The sequence below is a fragment of the Molothrus aeneus genome, chromosome 15, assembly GCF_037042795.1.
Source record: "Molothrus aeneus isolate 106 chromosome 15, BPBGC_Maene_1.0, whole genome shotgun sequence".
Taxonomy (NCBI): domain Eukaryota; kingdom Metazoa; phylum Chordata; class Aves; order Passeriformes; family Icteridae; genus Molothrus; species Molothrus aeneus.
Window position 1 is genome coordinate 7,306,231 of NC_089660.1, and position 15,947 is coordinate 7,322,177.

Genomic DNA, 15,947 nt, shown 5'->3' on the forward strand with positions numbered 1-15,947 from the left:
ATAGATATATAAATGCCAGGAATATGGTCTGAAATTGGTCTGGATGAACAGGCTAAGGCACATCTCCAATATACACTGTTTGTACTCCAAGAGATGAGGTGCATTATGCCAATCTGGATGTTGCTGACAAAACCAACCACCTGCTCTTTTACTTTGTGAAAGGAGGACTCTCTGGATAGATGCTCATTTTAGGAAGACATGGTAATTCTTGTCATGCAAAGTTCTTATGGTTTTCTCAAAATGCAGAACCCAGAACACATTTCAAAGTGCTCAAGAGATCTGACCCAGCTTATGCCTTGCTCTGAGTCTGGTTGGGAATCACAGAGCAGAAATTGTCTGCAGCTGTCCCCACATCCTGGGGACACGTGGCCAGTTTTGCCTCCATAACGGATAAAAGACTGAATTGTTTTTTCTCTTCCTGTATTTTTAGCATGTCCTTCCTTAAACAGATGGAAAATGCAAGAATTCCAGGAAAATCTCAACACATGTCAGTCTGAGTTTAAGAGAAGCCTCCATGGGAATGGGAGGTGAGGAGGGTGTATCACCAGCCCCACCAGACCACTCTGAGCAGTTGTACTTGAACAGACTGAGTTGCTCGGGGCTGAGCTCTCTTTCTTTCTCTCAAACTACAAAAATTCTTTCTTCTCTGTGAGAAAAAATTCTTTTGAACGAACCCTCCCCTCTTTTTTGTTTGTGGTTGTTACAAAGACAGTAACTGTTCTCACAAGCAGTCCCACAGTCATGGGTTTGGATGTACAGAGTGGCTGCAAAAGGATTCGGAAGGAAAGGAAGCACAAGTACGACCTGCATTAGAAAATATTTCCATATTTGTGCAATAGGATTGGAAGAACAAGGCACCTCCATGCTTCACATGGAGCTGAAGGGTAAGTTGCTCATCTGCAAAATGTTTTCCTTTCCACTGACAGAAAGCTCTTGAGCCGTTGTACACTCCTGAAATTTCCAGGGGATGTTACTGCATCTAACGGTGCTGTACTCATAACTGCTGGCTTCTCCTTGCCCTGATGCTCTGGGCAAGTAATAGGTGCTGTAAACCCTATGGATGCTTAAAAACTCCTCCAAGGCATTGTATTGATTGTTTTTCTTCCCAAGATTATTTTTAATCCCTACTGGTGTTGCAGTCCAGCTAAGAGTGTATCCCTACAGTGAAAATGAGGAGGCAGAAAGGATTATTGGCTGCAGGAAGAGGTGGCAAAAGCAACCATGGGCACAGAGAAATACCTGCAGTGCTGACTCAGTGGGAGGTGTGAGGACTTTGGTCTGTGCCCTCTGACTGGGGCCACATTTGCACCGCTTACCCTGGAGTGCAGAGCCAGGGAGTGGGAGAGGGGTACAGCATTTCAGTAGCTCCTGCTCAGCAAATCCACCCTGAGGTGCACCTGGGACTGCAGGACTTGTCTTTGCCTAGAGGGGAACTTGTCTGTGTCAGCCTTGGAGGAGGAGGTATCACAATAAACTGTGGTCTGTGGGTTCAGAGGCTGCCCACAAGTCACCCAGGGGCATTTGGTGCTGGGACTGGGGTACTTGTGCCTGTTCCTTGTAAGCACTGAGGGAGAATGGAAAATAAAGGGAGTTCTGATGGTGGGAAACAGGAACAAAAAAAGGTTGTGCTCTTCAGAAATTTAAAAACAGCTTGAAAATTATGCTTATGGAGGAGGGAGGAGGAGGGGGGGAGACATCTGTGCTTGTTTATTCATTCATATTTCTGTTGGCCTTTATTATATTTAGATCATGCTAGATGATGACAGAAAATGATGCTAGAAGTATTTTGTGTTTAGTGATGATCTGGAGAGCAGGAATGCTCTGTAGCAGCCAGTGCAGCTCCTCCTGGCCCAGATTCCATTGCACACATTTGACACTGTTGATGCAGCTCACGGTGCACTGTCATCTGATGGCGGTGTAAGCTCAAATCTTTTCTGCTCAGTTGTTTTCTTTATTTTCTGTAACTAGCAGGCTGTTATCAGACAGGAGCAAAGGGAAATCAAACATCATTAAGCACTGCAAGACCTCTGCCCTTCTTGAGGTGACACAGTGGAGTCCTTAATTTCTTTGACAACTAAATAGATACAATGTTCCTCATATTTCTAAACAGTCCCTGCAATGAAAAAGGTTCAATTCTGAAATAAAGGAATTAGTCTTAGAGCTGGTGTTTGAAAAACAATGGAGTGTGTATTTGATATTTGGAAAACCACCAAGCTGGGACATTGTTATAGCCATTTTGGGTGCCCTTATAGCTTATAGAGAGGCAGAAAACCAGAACCAGCATATTGCTTCTTAGAAAGCCTATCAAAGACATCAGGTGTACAATGTAAGTTCTGTAAACTGCTTTAATATAACTTTCTATAGCAGTGGTGTTCAACAATCACTTTGTCTTAACCTGCTTTCCTTTTTCCCTGATCTGATGGGAGAATTCATTGAATGAAGAGAGTGGAAGGAAACAAAGCTGGTGGTCCCAGCAGCTTCTGTCTGTGCCAGCTGTTGTGCTGTTAGATGGGAACTAGACAAATGGGTCTCTTCTGACAGGTGAAAATGTAATTTTCTTTTTGTTATGTCCTGATGAATTCCACAGGTTTTTCCCCACAAAGAGCTCACGCTGGTGTTTATGGTGAGAATTGATTGCACTCAGGATTGATCAGAAGCCTTAAATGCACATCTCCCAGCCTTTCTGGGACCAGGGCTGCCTCTGAAACCCCCTTGGTGTCTGACAGTCATTCTGCAGGATCCATCCCCAGATAAAATATCAGTGTGCAGGACAGCTCTAGAGACCTTTTATACTTTATCACATCCTTTCTTACCCTCTCAGAGTGTTTTTCATGCAGGATCTCAGTGTTGTGGCCATAAGTCATTCTCTGTGCCCAACACATGCTAACCAGGGTCTATGTAGGATTATGTACACAGGGATATGTACCTTGGAATGCTGCCTGTGCTCTGGTGTTACCCAACAGCCCAAGCAGAGCTTTGGTTTCTCCTGCAATATCAGCAGAAGGGATGTGCCCTGGCCTAAAGCAGATGCCCTGGGGGGAGTGGGTTAGTGAGCTATAGACTTTTGTCCATCCATTCAGCTCCAGTTCCCTTATCTCTCACATTTGTCAGTCTACCGGCTTTTCCACTTCCTCTTAACTCTGTTCCTGGAAAAGGGCGGGGTAGGAAAGGAAATACTCCATTAAACTTGTCTCCACTGATTTCCATTTCCATAGCGTACAATAACAGGCACCAAGCTGCTCTGAATGTCAATACCACAGACTAAATCTTTGCTTTGTTCAATCAGAGCAAACCTAGGCTGCCAGATACCATTGCAAACCACCACATCAGCAAGGACTGAACCTGGCCAGAGGAACTTCTGACCAAGAAATAAGATTTTCTACATTCTGGAGAAGTCAGTATGTTGGATCAGATTCATTGGCTGGCTGCCGTGACAGTTCTGGGAGTCCTGGAGCAAGGTAGGGGCCATTGGATGTGTGTGCTTAAGCACTGGCTGGATCATTCTACTGTAACTCCACTGATTTTCTTTTGCTTTCATATTTAATGTCTCCTGTTGCACTGGCATTTCACTGCTTTTCAGGCAGGGAACTGATATCTTGTTTGGGTTCTGGAGAGCATTCAACCAAACGAGTGCAGGGGAATCCCTTTCTCTGAACTGACCTACCCCCTCCATTCAGAATTTTTTTGGTAGATCTTTCCTCTGCAAACATGTAGAATTTCCCTCTTTGGGCTTACAGCAGCTCCTGAAGTGCCTATAGATGTGAGCATACAAAAAGCTCTGCTGCATGAAAAGGTGGAAGTATGGGCTGTGGTGGGCCACATGGAACATCTCCCAGCCACAGGTTCACATTGCATGCCAATTTAATTCAGTATTTGGTTAGCTTATCTGTGGCATCAGTTCCATCCCTACACAGATATCAGAATTTAGAAGAGGAAAAAATTAAAAGAATGAAAAAGCCTTGAAATTGTCAGTAATAAAGTGCATCTGAACTGTGAAACAATTTTACCATTTCCTGATTATACAAGAAAGCAGACAACACTGGTAGTAGATGACTTGCTTCACTATTGCTCTGGGTCATTCCTTTTCCTTATCTAAAAGGTACCTGGGATTTTATTCTAACTTCCTCTGCTGTGTGGAGCTGTGGGGTTAGGAGGACACTGCAGATCTTTTTCCCCAGCCTCTGGCCAGATCCTGACTCCACCATGCCCAGCCATAGGACTGACCACTGCTACTTTTCTCTTTTTTGCTGCAGCCTACTTCTTCCTCCAGGTGATCTATGCTAGGAGGTTGTTTGGCATTTCACCTCCAAAGATCTCAGGCCCTCCTGAATTTGAAAGGATCTTTCGAGCACAGTAAGAAACTCCTCTTACTTGATGTTTGTCAGATCTCATGTAATGGTACTGCCTTTCCCCTGCTTTGCTATTCTTTTCCTGGAACTGTAATTAAGCAATTACCTCCCTCGAGGTTAACCAATGTGTTGAAGAGTCAACATCAGAATTGGGTTGGCTCTTGAGTCCTAAACCAGCCACTGCTGATAGAAACCACACAGGAATCTCTGCTGTACAGTGAAGGGCTCCTAAAGACATAACCTTTGGTGCCTGAGACTTAGATTGGTTTTATCCAAGTGGTGCCAAACCTCAGGCAGCTTCAGCCCTGCTCTGAATCTCACTCACTGGGAAGGACAAGTTCCCAGAGAGATCTCAGCTGGTGCTGGGATGAGGATTACCCAGCATCTCTGCTGTGACTTCTGTGCTAGGGCTGCAGCGGGGAGGGAGGAGCTTTCATACTGTTGTAGCTGACCACTGGGAAAAAAGCAACTGAGTAGCTTAAGCTGGATCCCCACAGCCATCCCCTTCTTTGCTCCTCCACTAGCCTAGACTCAGCTTCATCCAGCATCTTTTGGTGCTACTGTGCCAGGATAGGGCATGGCATACAAACAATCCTAAGAGTTATATGCTCCCTCCAAGTCCTGCACAAAGCCCAGGCTGCTCTGGCCATGTGTACTTGAAGGACAGACCTTCCCTACAGCTTGGGACTTTGGGGCATGGACAGCAGGGTTTGAGCTGCAGCACTTGGGAAGCAGCAATGGGAGTGGTTCATGGAGCCCTTCTGTGCACAGTCTGTCCTGGGAATCTTTTACTTAATTTCTTGTAACCTGGAGACCCTGTTCTTTCCATTGTTTAATTTCTATGAATAAAGCTGGGATGGAAACTGGAGCCTGGAGGCTTTTTATGACAACATTAGTTCTAAAAAGCAAAAGCCTCCAGTGTCTGGAAACTGCTAGGGGAAGCAAAAGAGGAAGAGCTTCCTTCCTTTCCCTAGTTTATGACCTTTCTCTTTCCTGCCAGGGTGAACTCCTCTGAGTATTTTCCCATCTTCCTGGCACTTCTGTGGCAGGCTGGACTCTTCTTCCATCAAGGTGAGAATATCCCATCACCTGATTTGTCACTGGTTCTGTTCCCCTGTGTGCTGCCTCTGTCCTCAGGTCCTGCTCAACTTCTGAACAACAAATTAAGCAGTAATTTTGTCTCCAATGGGAGGGTAGAGCCTCACACAGAGTCTCTATTACTTCACTTTGAGCTACCTTCTTGGTTCCAAGTAGTTCTGAAAAGCCTTTGGAGATGGTTACTGTGATCTCTCTTAAACACAGGTCTGGCTGCAGCCTTGGGTCTGCTCTATCTCTATGCCCGCTACTGCTACTTTATGGGATACAAGGCATCATCCTCAGAAAGGTAAACACACTCACACACACTCTTGCATGCTCTTACACACACAGTTACACACACACACACACACAGAAGCCCTCGGGGGACTACACAGTAACGCCTGGGGGGTTGTTTTTGGAAATATAATGTGCTTTGGGAAAGCTCAAGACTCTTGGGTGCTCTGGGGCTCCTGCATGACTCAGCCTTGTCTCCGAGGCATAATGTGAACATGGACACAGGGCTGGGGCAGCAACACAGATACTGGGCAAGGCTGGTGCTGCCCCAAGCCCTTTTGGGTGTGTGTGTTTGCTCCCTTGAGGTGGAAGCAGGGCTTGGGACCCCACGCAGAGGTCAGGGGACAGCCAGGGGCTGCCTTTCCACCCACCTCTGCAGGGAGGAGGGGGCTGTTCCCAGGCAGGAAGCTCAGTGTCAGCAGCTGCCTCTCTCCCACCAGACTCGCCCCGATATACTTCAGCGCTGGAGTTCTCTGGATTCTCATTGCAGTGTCAGCCCTGGGCATCCTGCATTTCTTCCTCTCTCACTACGTGGGGCTGAACGTCCTCCAGTTTCTCACAGCATGACCCACTCCTCTCTGCTTCACCACTGAAGCCACATTTCTCCTCACAGAGAAAAGCAAGGCACGACTTCTCAAGAATATTTCTGGGTTTCACATTCTCTGAGCCTCAGAGAAAGGAAGAACAATTCTTATCTCATTTGCTGTGCCTGTGTTTGTGCTAAAGTAGAATGCAATATGGATATTGTTTACCCAAAGTGATGGTGTTTTGTTTCCTTGGCCTATCAGGGCCAAGCGTGTGTGTGTGTGTGTGTGTGTGTGTGTGTGTGTGGGGACTGTCAGCTGATAGTCACGAGATGCTGCAATTGTGTGCAGTTGAGTACTTGGCAGATTCAGTTTAGATGTAATGTAACATAGTGTAATATAGTATAATAAAGTAATTAATTAGCCTTCTGATAAGATGGAGTCCTCCTCATCATTCCTCCCTTCACTGGGGCTTTCCCTGTGAATACGATACACCGCTGTCCTCATCTTCGAGTCCTGCTCCCTCCGGCCTGCCTTAACAGACTGGCTGCAACTCTACAGCCCTCAATGAGAAATCCACCTCACCCAAGCTTTTAACTCCTCCTTCCTCACTGTCCAGCACTGGCAAGAGCTGCTGAGCTGTTTAGGAGATATTTTTCCCCCATGGCACTTGGTGTGCCAAGTGCTCCAAATCTGGCGGCTCCATCGTGTCTGATGCGGAAACAACAACCCCAAACGAGGACATATAAAAGCAAACTCTTCTCAGTCTGAGTTTCCCAGTGAGTTGCCAAAAGGAAATGCCACGTGTTCCCCATTATCCAGTGGCTCTGCCCTCAGCCCAGGCACAGAACACAGATTCATGCCAGTTTTCCAAGGCCCACACCTAAGAAAGGCATTTGTTTGGAACCAGATGTGGGCTGAGCCATAACCAAAGAGGTGAGGGATAAACTGGAGTAGCCATCAACATGTTGTGCAAAAGTCTGTTGGTGCCCTCATGCTGGTTATCAGCCACTGCTGTAAATCAGACTGAGCAAACTCATCACCACTGCTGCATGTGCCACTTTGAACTCGGCCCAGTGACAACAGGCACAAATAAAAGGTTATTGAACTTGCTGTGCTGGGTGTCTCTTTGTGAGTCTGCAGCTAGCAGAGAACAGAAACATGAGTGTGTGAGTGCGAGGTGGCTGCCTTTGTTTACCTGACATGCAACCCAACAAAGCCTGCAACTGTGTGTGCTATGGGAGGAGAGCTCTGAGGAGGGAGAAGCTGATCTTTGGAGATGTTGAGCTCATGGATTGGGTACTGAGCCACTCAGCACCAAAAAGTGGTTTACCCAATGCTCAGGTCCCTCCTGCATCAGAAGGGGCTGGATTTTGATGAGTCCATTATGCACAATACTGATGCTTTTGGCCACTGGTGCCTTCAAGTCAGTGCCACAGGAAATGCCAGCAGTGCTCCGTGTGTCATCATGGAGGAATTCACAGCAAACCCAGAGAGTGAAAATAATTGCATGAGCATGATGCCAGTCCAACCACATTGTAAAGCCCACTGCTCTCCCCTCCTTTTCCCAGCAGTAGGCATATCTGGACTGTAAGAACAAAAGGCAGGGGCTTTTTGGAGGAAATTATTAATTTTTTCACATTGTTTCTTTTCCTTCCATGCTTTTTAAATTGGCTTCTCTAGCAAAGCATCCAGTTGATTTCCCTTTCAGGCTCTCCTGCCTTGGAGTCATGCTGCTGCATTGAAACTGGCAAATGCTGCAGGGTAAGGCTTAAAGCCAAACAAAAGTAACTGTACAACACTTGTCTCTGCAAAGTTTTCAGCACAGCAGGGCCCCATCCTCACCAAAATCCTCAGGTGTCACAGCAAGATAAACAATAACTTTTTCTCCTGGCATCTTTGGTGACACATTTCAGAAAAGTCTGAGCATAGTTTAACCATGGCTGTGCCTTAGCATGGTCAGGGAGGAATAGATTTCACAGTGAAATTTCACTTAGCCTTTGCATTAACAGGTCCTGCCATCTCCTGAATATGTTCCCCAGTCCTCACCTTTTTACCAGTATAACCAGTCACCTCCCAGAGAGTTAATGCAGAAGGACCAGTCCCAGCTGCTGGTGCAGGTCCTGACTCTGCATCAAAACTCTGCTTTCTGGGGTTAGTCAAAGTGGGTGCTCCTTGGTTCTGTAGACACAATCTCTGTCTTTTATCCTACATCCAGGTTTCTAAACCCGCTGTATCAACCTGCACTGCCCACCTCAGCCCCGCCTGTGTCCTCTCTGTGTGTGACAGGGCCGCAGGATGACTCAGAGGAGGGAAATTAATGATTCAGCAGTGAGATTGTAGCCGGCTTCTCCCCTTGGATGCACAGAAGACCATTAAAAATCCTGGCACGGCGCAGTCAGGCTCTGGCCTTGGTGGCTGCCAGTCCTGCCACCAGTTCTGCCACAGAAAATCTGACAGGCACATCATCAGTCCTTCAAACCACTGTCAGAGGGGCCATTTCAGGTGCCCTGAGCAGAAGGGAAGCTGCTCCCCTTCACCAGGGCTGCTGTCATTGCTCTGCTGCTTCATCAGTCAAAGAAAACCACTTTACACCGATCGATGATTCAAACAGTCAATGATTTTGGGATTTACTCAATTCGTGATGCTGCTGCCCAGCACGCTGTGCTGGTGCTGTATGGCACCAATTTGCCCTCCTGAACCTGCTGCAGAAGTGCTGAGGGCCCGCTGGGCTGGCACAGGGTGTGCTGGGGGGCTGCACCTCCACCCCGGGTCACCGTCCATCCCTCAGGTGAAACCCACCCCGTGAGCACCAGATTAAAGATGGATCCAGCCGTCAGCGGCATTGCTGCCCTCCCGTGGGCTCCGGTCCAGCGCTGAGAGGGAGGGAGGGTCCCACGGCCATGGGGGCCAGGCCCAGGCCGTCAGCCCCGCTCCCGTCGGGATTCCTGACCCCTCCTCCCGGGATTTGTGCCCGCTCCGGCCGCCCCGGCCCCGCCGCTTCTCCCCGGCGTCGGGAGAGGGCGCTGGCGGCCCGCGGCTGAGCGAGGGCGGGCCCGGGGGCGGCGGGGGGCCCGGGGGTGTCCGAGGGCAGCGACCACCGACGGCCCCGGGCCCGCCGCCTGTGCCCCAGCCCCGCTGGCTGCACCCCGGGCCCGCCGCCAGTGCCCCAGCCCCGCTGGCTGCACCCCGGGCCCGCCGCCTGTGCCCCAGCCCCGCTGGCTGCACCCCGAGAAATGGCCGGGGCGGCGCTCACCAGGCAGCCGGCACAGCCACGGCCTCTGGCACTCATCCACGGATCTGCCTGCTTCCAGTTTGATCCGTGCTGGGCCAGGCTCTGGCTTTAAGGTATTGGGTAGGGCAGTCCTGGAGCCTCGCAGGAATCTCCTGAGGACGCTCACGACAGACATAAAGCAAAGCGCTCTGCGGAGTTCAGGGCTCCTTCCTGCTTCCTCCCCTTACGGCTGCCAGTTCATTGCCAGTAGCGGGGAGAAAAAGCGTTTGGCGTGCGGTGTTTGGAAGCAAATCCACTCTGATAGTACCACAGGCTCCCAGGATAAGCAGGCATCCGGATGGGAGGCCAGCAGAGAGCAAAGGAAACCCACAGAACCAGCGAGAACTTTTTTATCACAAGAGGTACAGAGGCTGAACTTGTAAACAAGCCTCTGTTCCCGGCGGGGCGGGTTCCACGCGAGTGACGGTGAACGTGCAGAGCCCTGTCCCCGCACACAGCCGCTGCCACCCGCAGGCACCGCCGGAACGCAGGTGCTGCCACCTCCGCAGAAGTTTGTAGCTTATTATCTTGAAAACTTCAAGGACACCCACGTGTACTTCCCTACCCGTGACGTGCTGGCCCGTGCCGGACACGGTCTGGTGCGGGCAGCGGCGGCTTTACAAGCGGCCACCAGACCGAAATACTGTGTTCTGGCATGAGGAGGAACAGCACCGGTGCCCCCAAGCCCACGGAAGAGCACCTGAGTCCCTCCAGATCACGGCTTGGTGGGACAGATGGAGGACACCCTTGAATTTCCCCGGAAAGCAGGGCTGCCAACTTTCTTTGGGAAGCTCTTTGGGAGGAAAACTCCCGTGGGGCCGGGAAAGGAGGGTGCAGCTGGTGGCCCCGGCTTTGTGGCACTGGCATGTCAAGCAGGTTTCCATAGCACCAGCATCCATAACACGGGGCCGAGGGGAGGGAGAGAAGTAGGTCAGACAGGGCTAACAATACCCAGACGTGTCTATCTGTGGCTCAGCCTGACCCAGGAAAGGGGTGAAACGGAGAAGAATGGGAGAGGGAAAGAAAAAAGCAAAAAAAAAAAAAAAAAAAAGGAAGAAGAAAGTATCCACAGTCTGAGCAATACATTTCTTGCCTTCAGAAAAATAAGGACCTTTTAAAGCCACCTTTGTGTATCAGCGCTGAGCAACCGAGACTAGCACCCACCTCCTGCCCATCTGACAACGGGCTACAAGGGAATTCAAATGCTAATTTGGAGCCAGACTCTCAATGGGCCTTTTTTTCTGCAGCAGCACCAGGATCAGAGCTCTGGGGAGCCAGCCGGCAGGAGCTGTGAGGATGCAGTCTCCAGAGCAGGACTGTGAGACACTTCCCTTTCCCCTCACCGTTCCTCACCGTCACTTTGTTACCCCTTGTCTTAGTTTTACTTGTTTACATGCAAATTACTTCAAGGGCAAGGAAAAAGAAAGGCAGGCACATGGAGTTGTGTGAGTGAAATGCCCCCACTACTGACCCATTTTATATGCTGAGTGTGCAGAGGCCTCACTGTCCGCTGTCGTGTTCACAGCATTTTGGGGGTTGCCTGCTTTGCAGTACGGTCATTTTGAGCTATGTGTCCATCAATGCCAAAAGTAGGAAGAACAGTATGGGCAGTGAGATCCAGAGCCCTTTTGACCTGAGCAAACATATGGACACACAGATCTGCTGGGTGTGTAACAGAGCAAGGGCAGGGGAAGGAGTGCTCTGCTCAGGGGGAATTGGAGAGTGTGAGTGCAAGAGGCTGAGATGGGCTGGGGTGAAGAGCGTGACTGTGGCTGACCTGTGTCATACCTGCGGCTGGAGAACACCATGCTTGGCTTGAACATCACCCCCACATCATCACAGAGTAGATGCAGCAGTGGATGCAGGCACAGGGTGTTTCAGACAGGCCAGTGAGAGCAGGCCCCTCACCTGCAGGCAAGTTCTTCCTTTACATTAACCACAGGCCACAACCCAGTGCAATAAAAACCGTTCCTGCACTTGATAGTGTGGTAAAGTCTAAGAAAAACCAAAGCTATCTCCAACTTTGTCTGTTAGCAGGTCAGGAGGCCAGGAAAATCCACACTCTAAAGTTACAATTTGCCTCATTCTCATCAGTTTTTTATGTCCCAGCAATTACCACTTGTAAGAGAGCTCCAAGAATTCATTCACCCTTCCCCAGGTAATGGCAGAGCCACAGTATATATAAGATGGACAGGGCTTAGCATGGCCCTTTGTGAATGCCCTCCCTGCAAAGGAAAACTGATCACCTGCTGGGGAACCTTAGGGAAGAGCATGCCCAGCTCCAGCCCCCAGTGATGCTGTGCCAGACTCTGTGTTCAGGGACTAAAGGTAAAAGTTATGAAGAGCCAAAGGGTCAGCACTCAGGAGAACTCACAGAGCACTTCTGGACTGAGAGAAAGAAAGAAGATCTGTGCCTGAGCACGTGCAGCAGCTGTGTTGCTTTGATGTGGCACTGGTTGACAAGAGAAAGGTGGGTGACCCCAAATTACTAAGGCAACATTGCCTGCCAGGGCTAAAAGTCAGGGATCATCATTCCAGTGAGGTCAAAGCCAGTGAGCTACTGTGGTCTCTGCTTCTGAGCATGCAATGGGTGAGTGGCTAAAATAGGCTCCATTTCATGAATGCCCTTGGCCAGAATAACAAGAGCTCAGGACTCTGTCTGCCCTGATACAGTACCACAGCACACTCTCCCAACATTGGACTGAGTCACCCATCGTCCAGTATCTACAGCTTTACAGCTCGTTCTACAGCTTTACAGCTCGTTCTCCGTTTGGGAGGTTGTGAAGGAATGCAGACCTTGGAGGTATGTGAATGGCCACTTTCCACCTCTCTCCTGGCAGCACACGGATGAAGTGCCAAGGCGCTGCGAATGTTCTGCCTGAGTGAGAAACCTTTCCCGGGAGCAGCCTGACGAGCTCAGCACGGCGCTGCTCAGCCAGATGGCTCCTGGACCAGAGCTGACTCATGCCCACAGAGCTCAGGCAGCAGAACTGGCAGAGAGCTGCAGCACACTGTGGGAGACACCTCACCCCAGCTGGCCCTGCACTCACAGTGGGGCAGCTCCAGTGGTAAATCCAGGTGTTCTGCCCACTGCTATCATTCTAATGCTGCAAAAATGAAATGGTGACAGGCCTGGGTTCCACTGACAAACAGAGAAGAACCAGGCTGGTGAACTTTTCTGAGCCCTGAAAAGGTGCAGACATTGAGGGAGCAGAACTCTTCACTCTCACAGTGGCAAAGGATGGTGAGCACAAGCTGTGGATAAGCTGATGGCACAAAGGGAAGGGTGATAGCTTCTAAAAGTGCAGCAGAGGCCTCAGAAAGAACAAGGGACTTGGGTATCTGCTTTCCACTAAAACAGTGTTGATAAACCTCCCCAACTGTTTTCCAGCTTGGCTTCTTAGTGAATTACAGCTTAGGAAAGCTGGAAAACATGAGCTACATCCAATCCATGCTGCAGACCACCATTTTCAGAGAAATGAATAAAGGTAAAAAACAAAGGTGGAAAGGAAGAAAGGTGAACTGTAGCCAAAAATCCTCTTAAATTGTCCAAATCATATATGGGAGGGAGACTGCACTGGCAAAGCTGTGAACTGGCAGCATTAGTGGGTGATGAACGTGGCCATGTTATCTAATATGGCAGAATACACATCATGCATTTTTAATAGCATTGTTTCGCTTCTATTTATCACAGTGTCACAGCTAGAGGCTGTTTCAAAAGGCATGGGGAATACAGAAAGATTATGATTGGATGGTAGGGCTTTTGACTGGAGGTCACACACACAGAGAAACATACAAAGCATCAGTAGTATAAGACTTCAATGTAGTCCCTGTTTTCAGAGTCCACATGAAAAACAAGTCAGCTGCAGCAGTGTTTACTGAGAGTTAATCAGGTTTGCAGATTAACCATAAAATCCTGAATTACAGGTGCTTCTATGCAAACATGAGGCACATGCAACACACGTAGCTGAGACATGAAAAATGGACTCTGTGATGGCAGCAGCAGAAGAAATGGGTAACAGCTAAGGAGGAAAGGGAAGGCACATTCAGTGATGATGGACTGAGTTCTCTCATCTCTTCAGAGCAGGTATTTAAGTTCTGATCAATTCTCCCTGTAATCAGCAAATGCTGATCCGTGAAAGAATTGCTGGCAATTATTTTTTTGCATTGCAACAATATCTGCAAAATCTACTCAGAAATGAGCATCTGCTTTACTCTCAGACACACAAAGTGTCTCCATATGCTTGGATGACTATGGAGCCGTCAAACCAGAGCTGCATATTTTCTTCATTATTTTCTGCCCTGGAAAGAAGTGCAAGCAAGATAACAAAGAGAGACTGGTATAAAACAGAAAATTCTTGAGCAGGTAGCAGGTTTCAAGAGCTTTACTTCAGTCCAGCTTAACACTTCACATGTGTACTCAGCTTTATGCATCTCTCTGCAGGCTGGACTGGGGCTCCTCTCCATCAACCTGTAAGGAATTTGGGATGTTGCACAGGGGCTGTGACTATCTGGCAGGTTTCTACTCTGGAGGCCACCTTGATGCCTCAGGTTTTAGCTTTTATATTTTTCAGATTCTGTGCAACTTTAGTGTGTAGTTCTGAGCTTCATATTAGGGGATGGTAAGCTCTCTTTGCAGAGTAGGGAGACAAAACAATTCCTTCTCTAGCTGGGGACCAAGGACAGATGATCCAAATCTCAGGCCCAAGACCACAAACAACAGTGCACTGAAGAGAGAAAAACAAGAAGGGTGGGACTTCATAAGCTAAAGATATAATTGGATAATTAATTCTAATATGCTAATGGATCAGAACTTATAAAAGTGTGAGAGCCCGTGACTGGTCATCCATTTTGTGACCATTTTGGGTGGGCTCTTCTACTGCCCAAGGTGTATCCATTGAGGCCTTCTAATAAACACCTACTTTATTCTTTAACTCTGTCTAGTCTCTGTTCCAGGTCAGCCTTTACAAGGCATGAGCCCCTTTGCCCATTTCCTACCTGATGCACTACAACACCCAACAGGCTGAGCTCAGCTTGGATTACAGCCCTCACTGCCCCAGCTGACTCGAATGGGGCAAAACCTTCTGGGAATGCAAATGGGAAAATGAGAGCAGCTCCTCTCCCCTGCTCTCTGGGCAGCAGGTGTGTCTTTCCCCATCACAGGAATGAAACAGTGAACTTCTGAAGTAGAACAAAGCTCTTTCAGGAAAAAACATGTACCCAGAGCTGCAGCGTGAGCTGTGACAGACATACTGGGGTTCAACTGGGTCTGTTGGAGGGGAAGGTGCAGGTGTCAGGCTCACAGCATAAACCAAAAGCCAGGTAAACATGATGCCTGAGTCCTAGAAGAAATCATGGAAGGAAAAAACTACCAATGTTTTCAGGAAGATTTTTATCTCCTGTCTCCCTCTGTGCTAGTGCTCACACACCATGAGACCACCCTCATGTACAAAAGCACTTAGCCAGCCAGGGCCTCTGAGGAAAAGGCCTGCTCTGTTAGCAGTAATTCCATTTGAATTGTTAATTATTTTTGTCTTTCAAACCAGCATATAGATTGGCTAATCAAAACTCTTCTGATAACTATTTATGTCTTTGCTTGCCCCTGCTGCTCACAGTCACGTTCTTCCCCTGGAAATGGCTGTACCAAACTCACTGTGGGTTATGTCAAAGGCACGCTGAGTTTTTTGCCTAAGATTAGTAGCAGATACATATTTACAGAAAGAAGTCATATGATCTTTCTTCTAACACTGGAAGAATATGTAGAACTTCTTGTCAGTGTGAACACAGGATGATTTTAATTTCCTAAGAGACCTCTAAAGATAGGTCTTACATCAGAATCCTGTTTAACTAAATAAACATAAGATCAAGAAAATATTAGGCAAATCAGGCTTCATTTCTCACTGTAAATTAGATAGCAAGAGAACAGCCATTGCAGCTCTCTTTAAAGCTATTTAATCACGTGGATCACGATGCATAAACAACAGAAAACCCATTTTCTGTTCTTTTTCAAATGCAGAAATGAGGACTAAAAATACCAACCAGGACTAATAAAATGACACATAGTAAACGTACCTCAGTGTATGAACATTATACACACTATAAAAAGCCAAAAATTATCATTATCTCACTGCTAGAAACGCAAAGGCCTCAACGGGGATTAGCAAAGGGATTTGCTTTACACTAACACTCGGCCAGAAACAAAGCTTGGAGTCGGTGCCACACCTCCACAGTCCTAAGGTCACCTCTTATCTGTTCAATCCCACAGCAACGCTCCCTTGCAGCTATTTTAACCTGAAGCTGCTTCACTCGCGATTTGTTGTGGAGACGGTGGGTCTGGTCGGGAGAGCGCAGTCTGAGGGGACAGAAGGCACGTGAGAATTCCTAGCGCCCACTCGGGGACAGCAGGGGCAGCTCCGGCCCAGGAACCTC

At 48.4% G+C, this 15,947-nt stretch overlaps 1 protein-coding gene across 1 annotated transcript; it reads left to right on the forward strand.

Annotated features, from left to right (window-relative positions):
• Nucleotides 1-579: 579 nt before the first annotated feature.
• LOC136563062 (leukotriene C4 synthase-like) lies at nucleotides 580-6,679 on the forward strand. Its single transcript, XM_066560216.1, has 6 exons — nucleotides 580-884; nucleotides 3,287-3,458; nucleotides 4,254-4,353; nucleotides 5,350-5,420; nucleotides 5,652-5,733; nucleotides 6,161-6,679. Exons 2-6 carry the CDS (start codon nucleotides 3,401-3,403, stop codon nucleotides 6,285-6,287), a joined length of 438 nt encoding a protein of 145 aa, XP_066416313.1. The 5' UTR covers nucleotides 580-884; nucleotides 3,287-3,400; the 3' UTR covers nucleotides 6,288-6,679.
• Nucleotides 6,680-15,947: the final 9,268 nt, after the last annotated feature.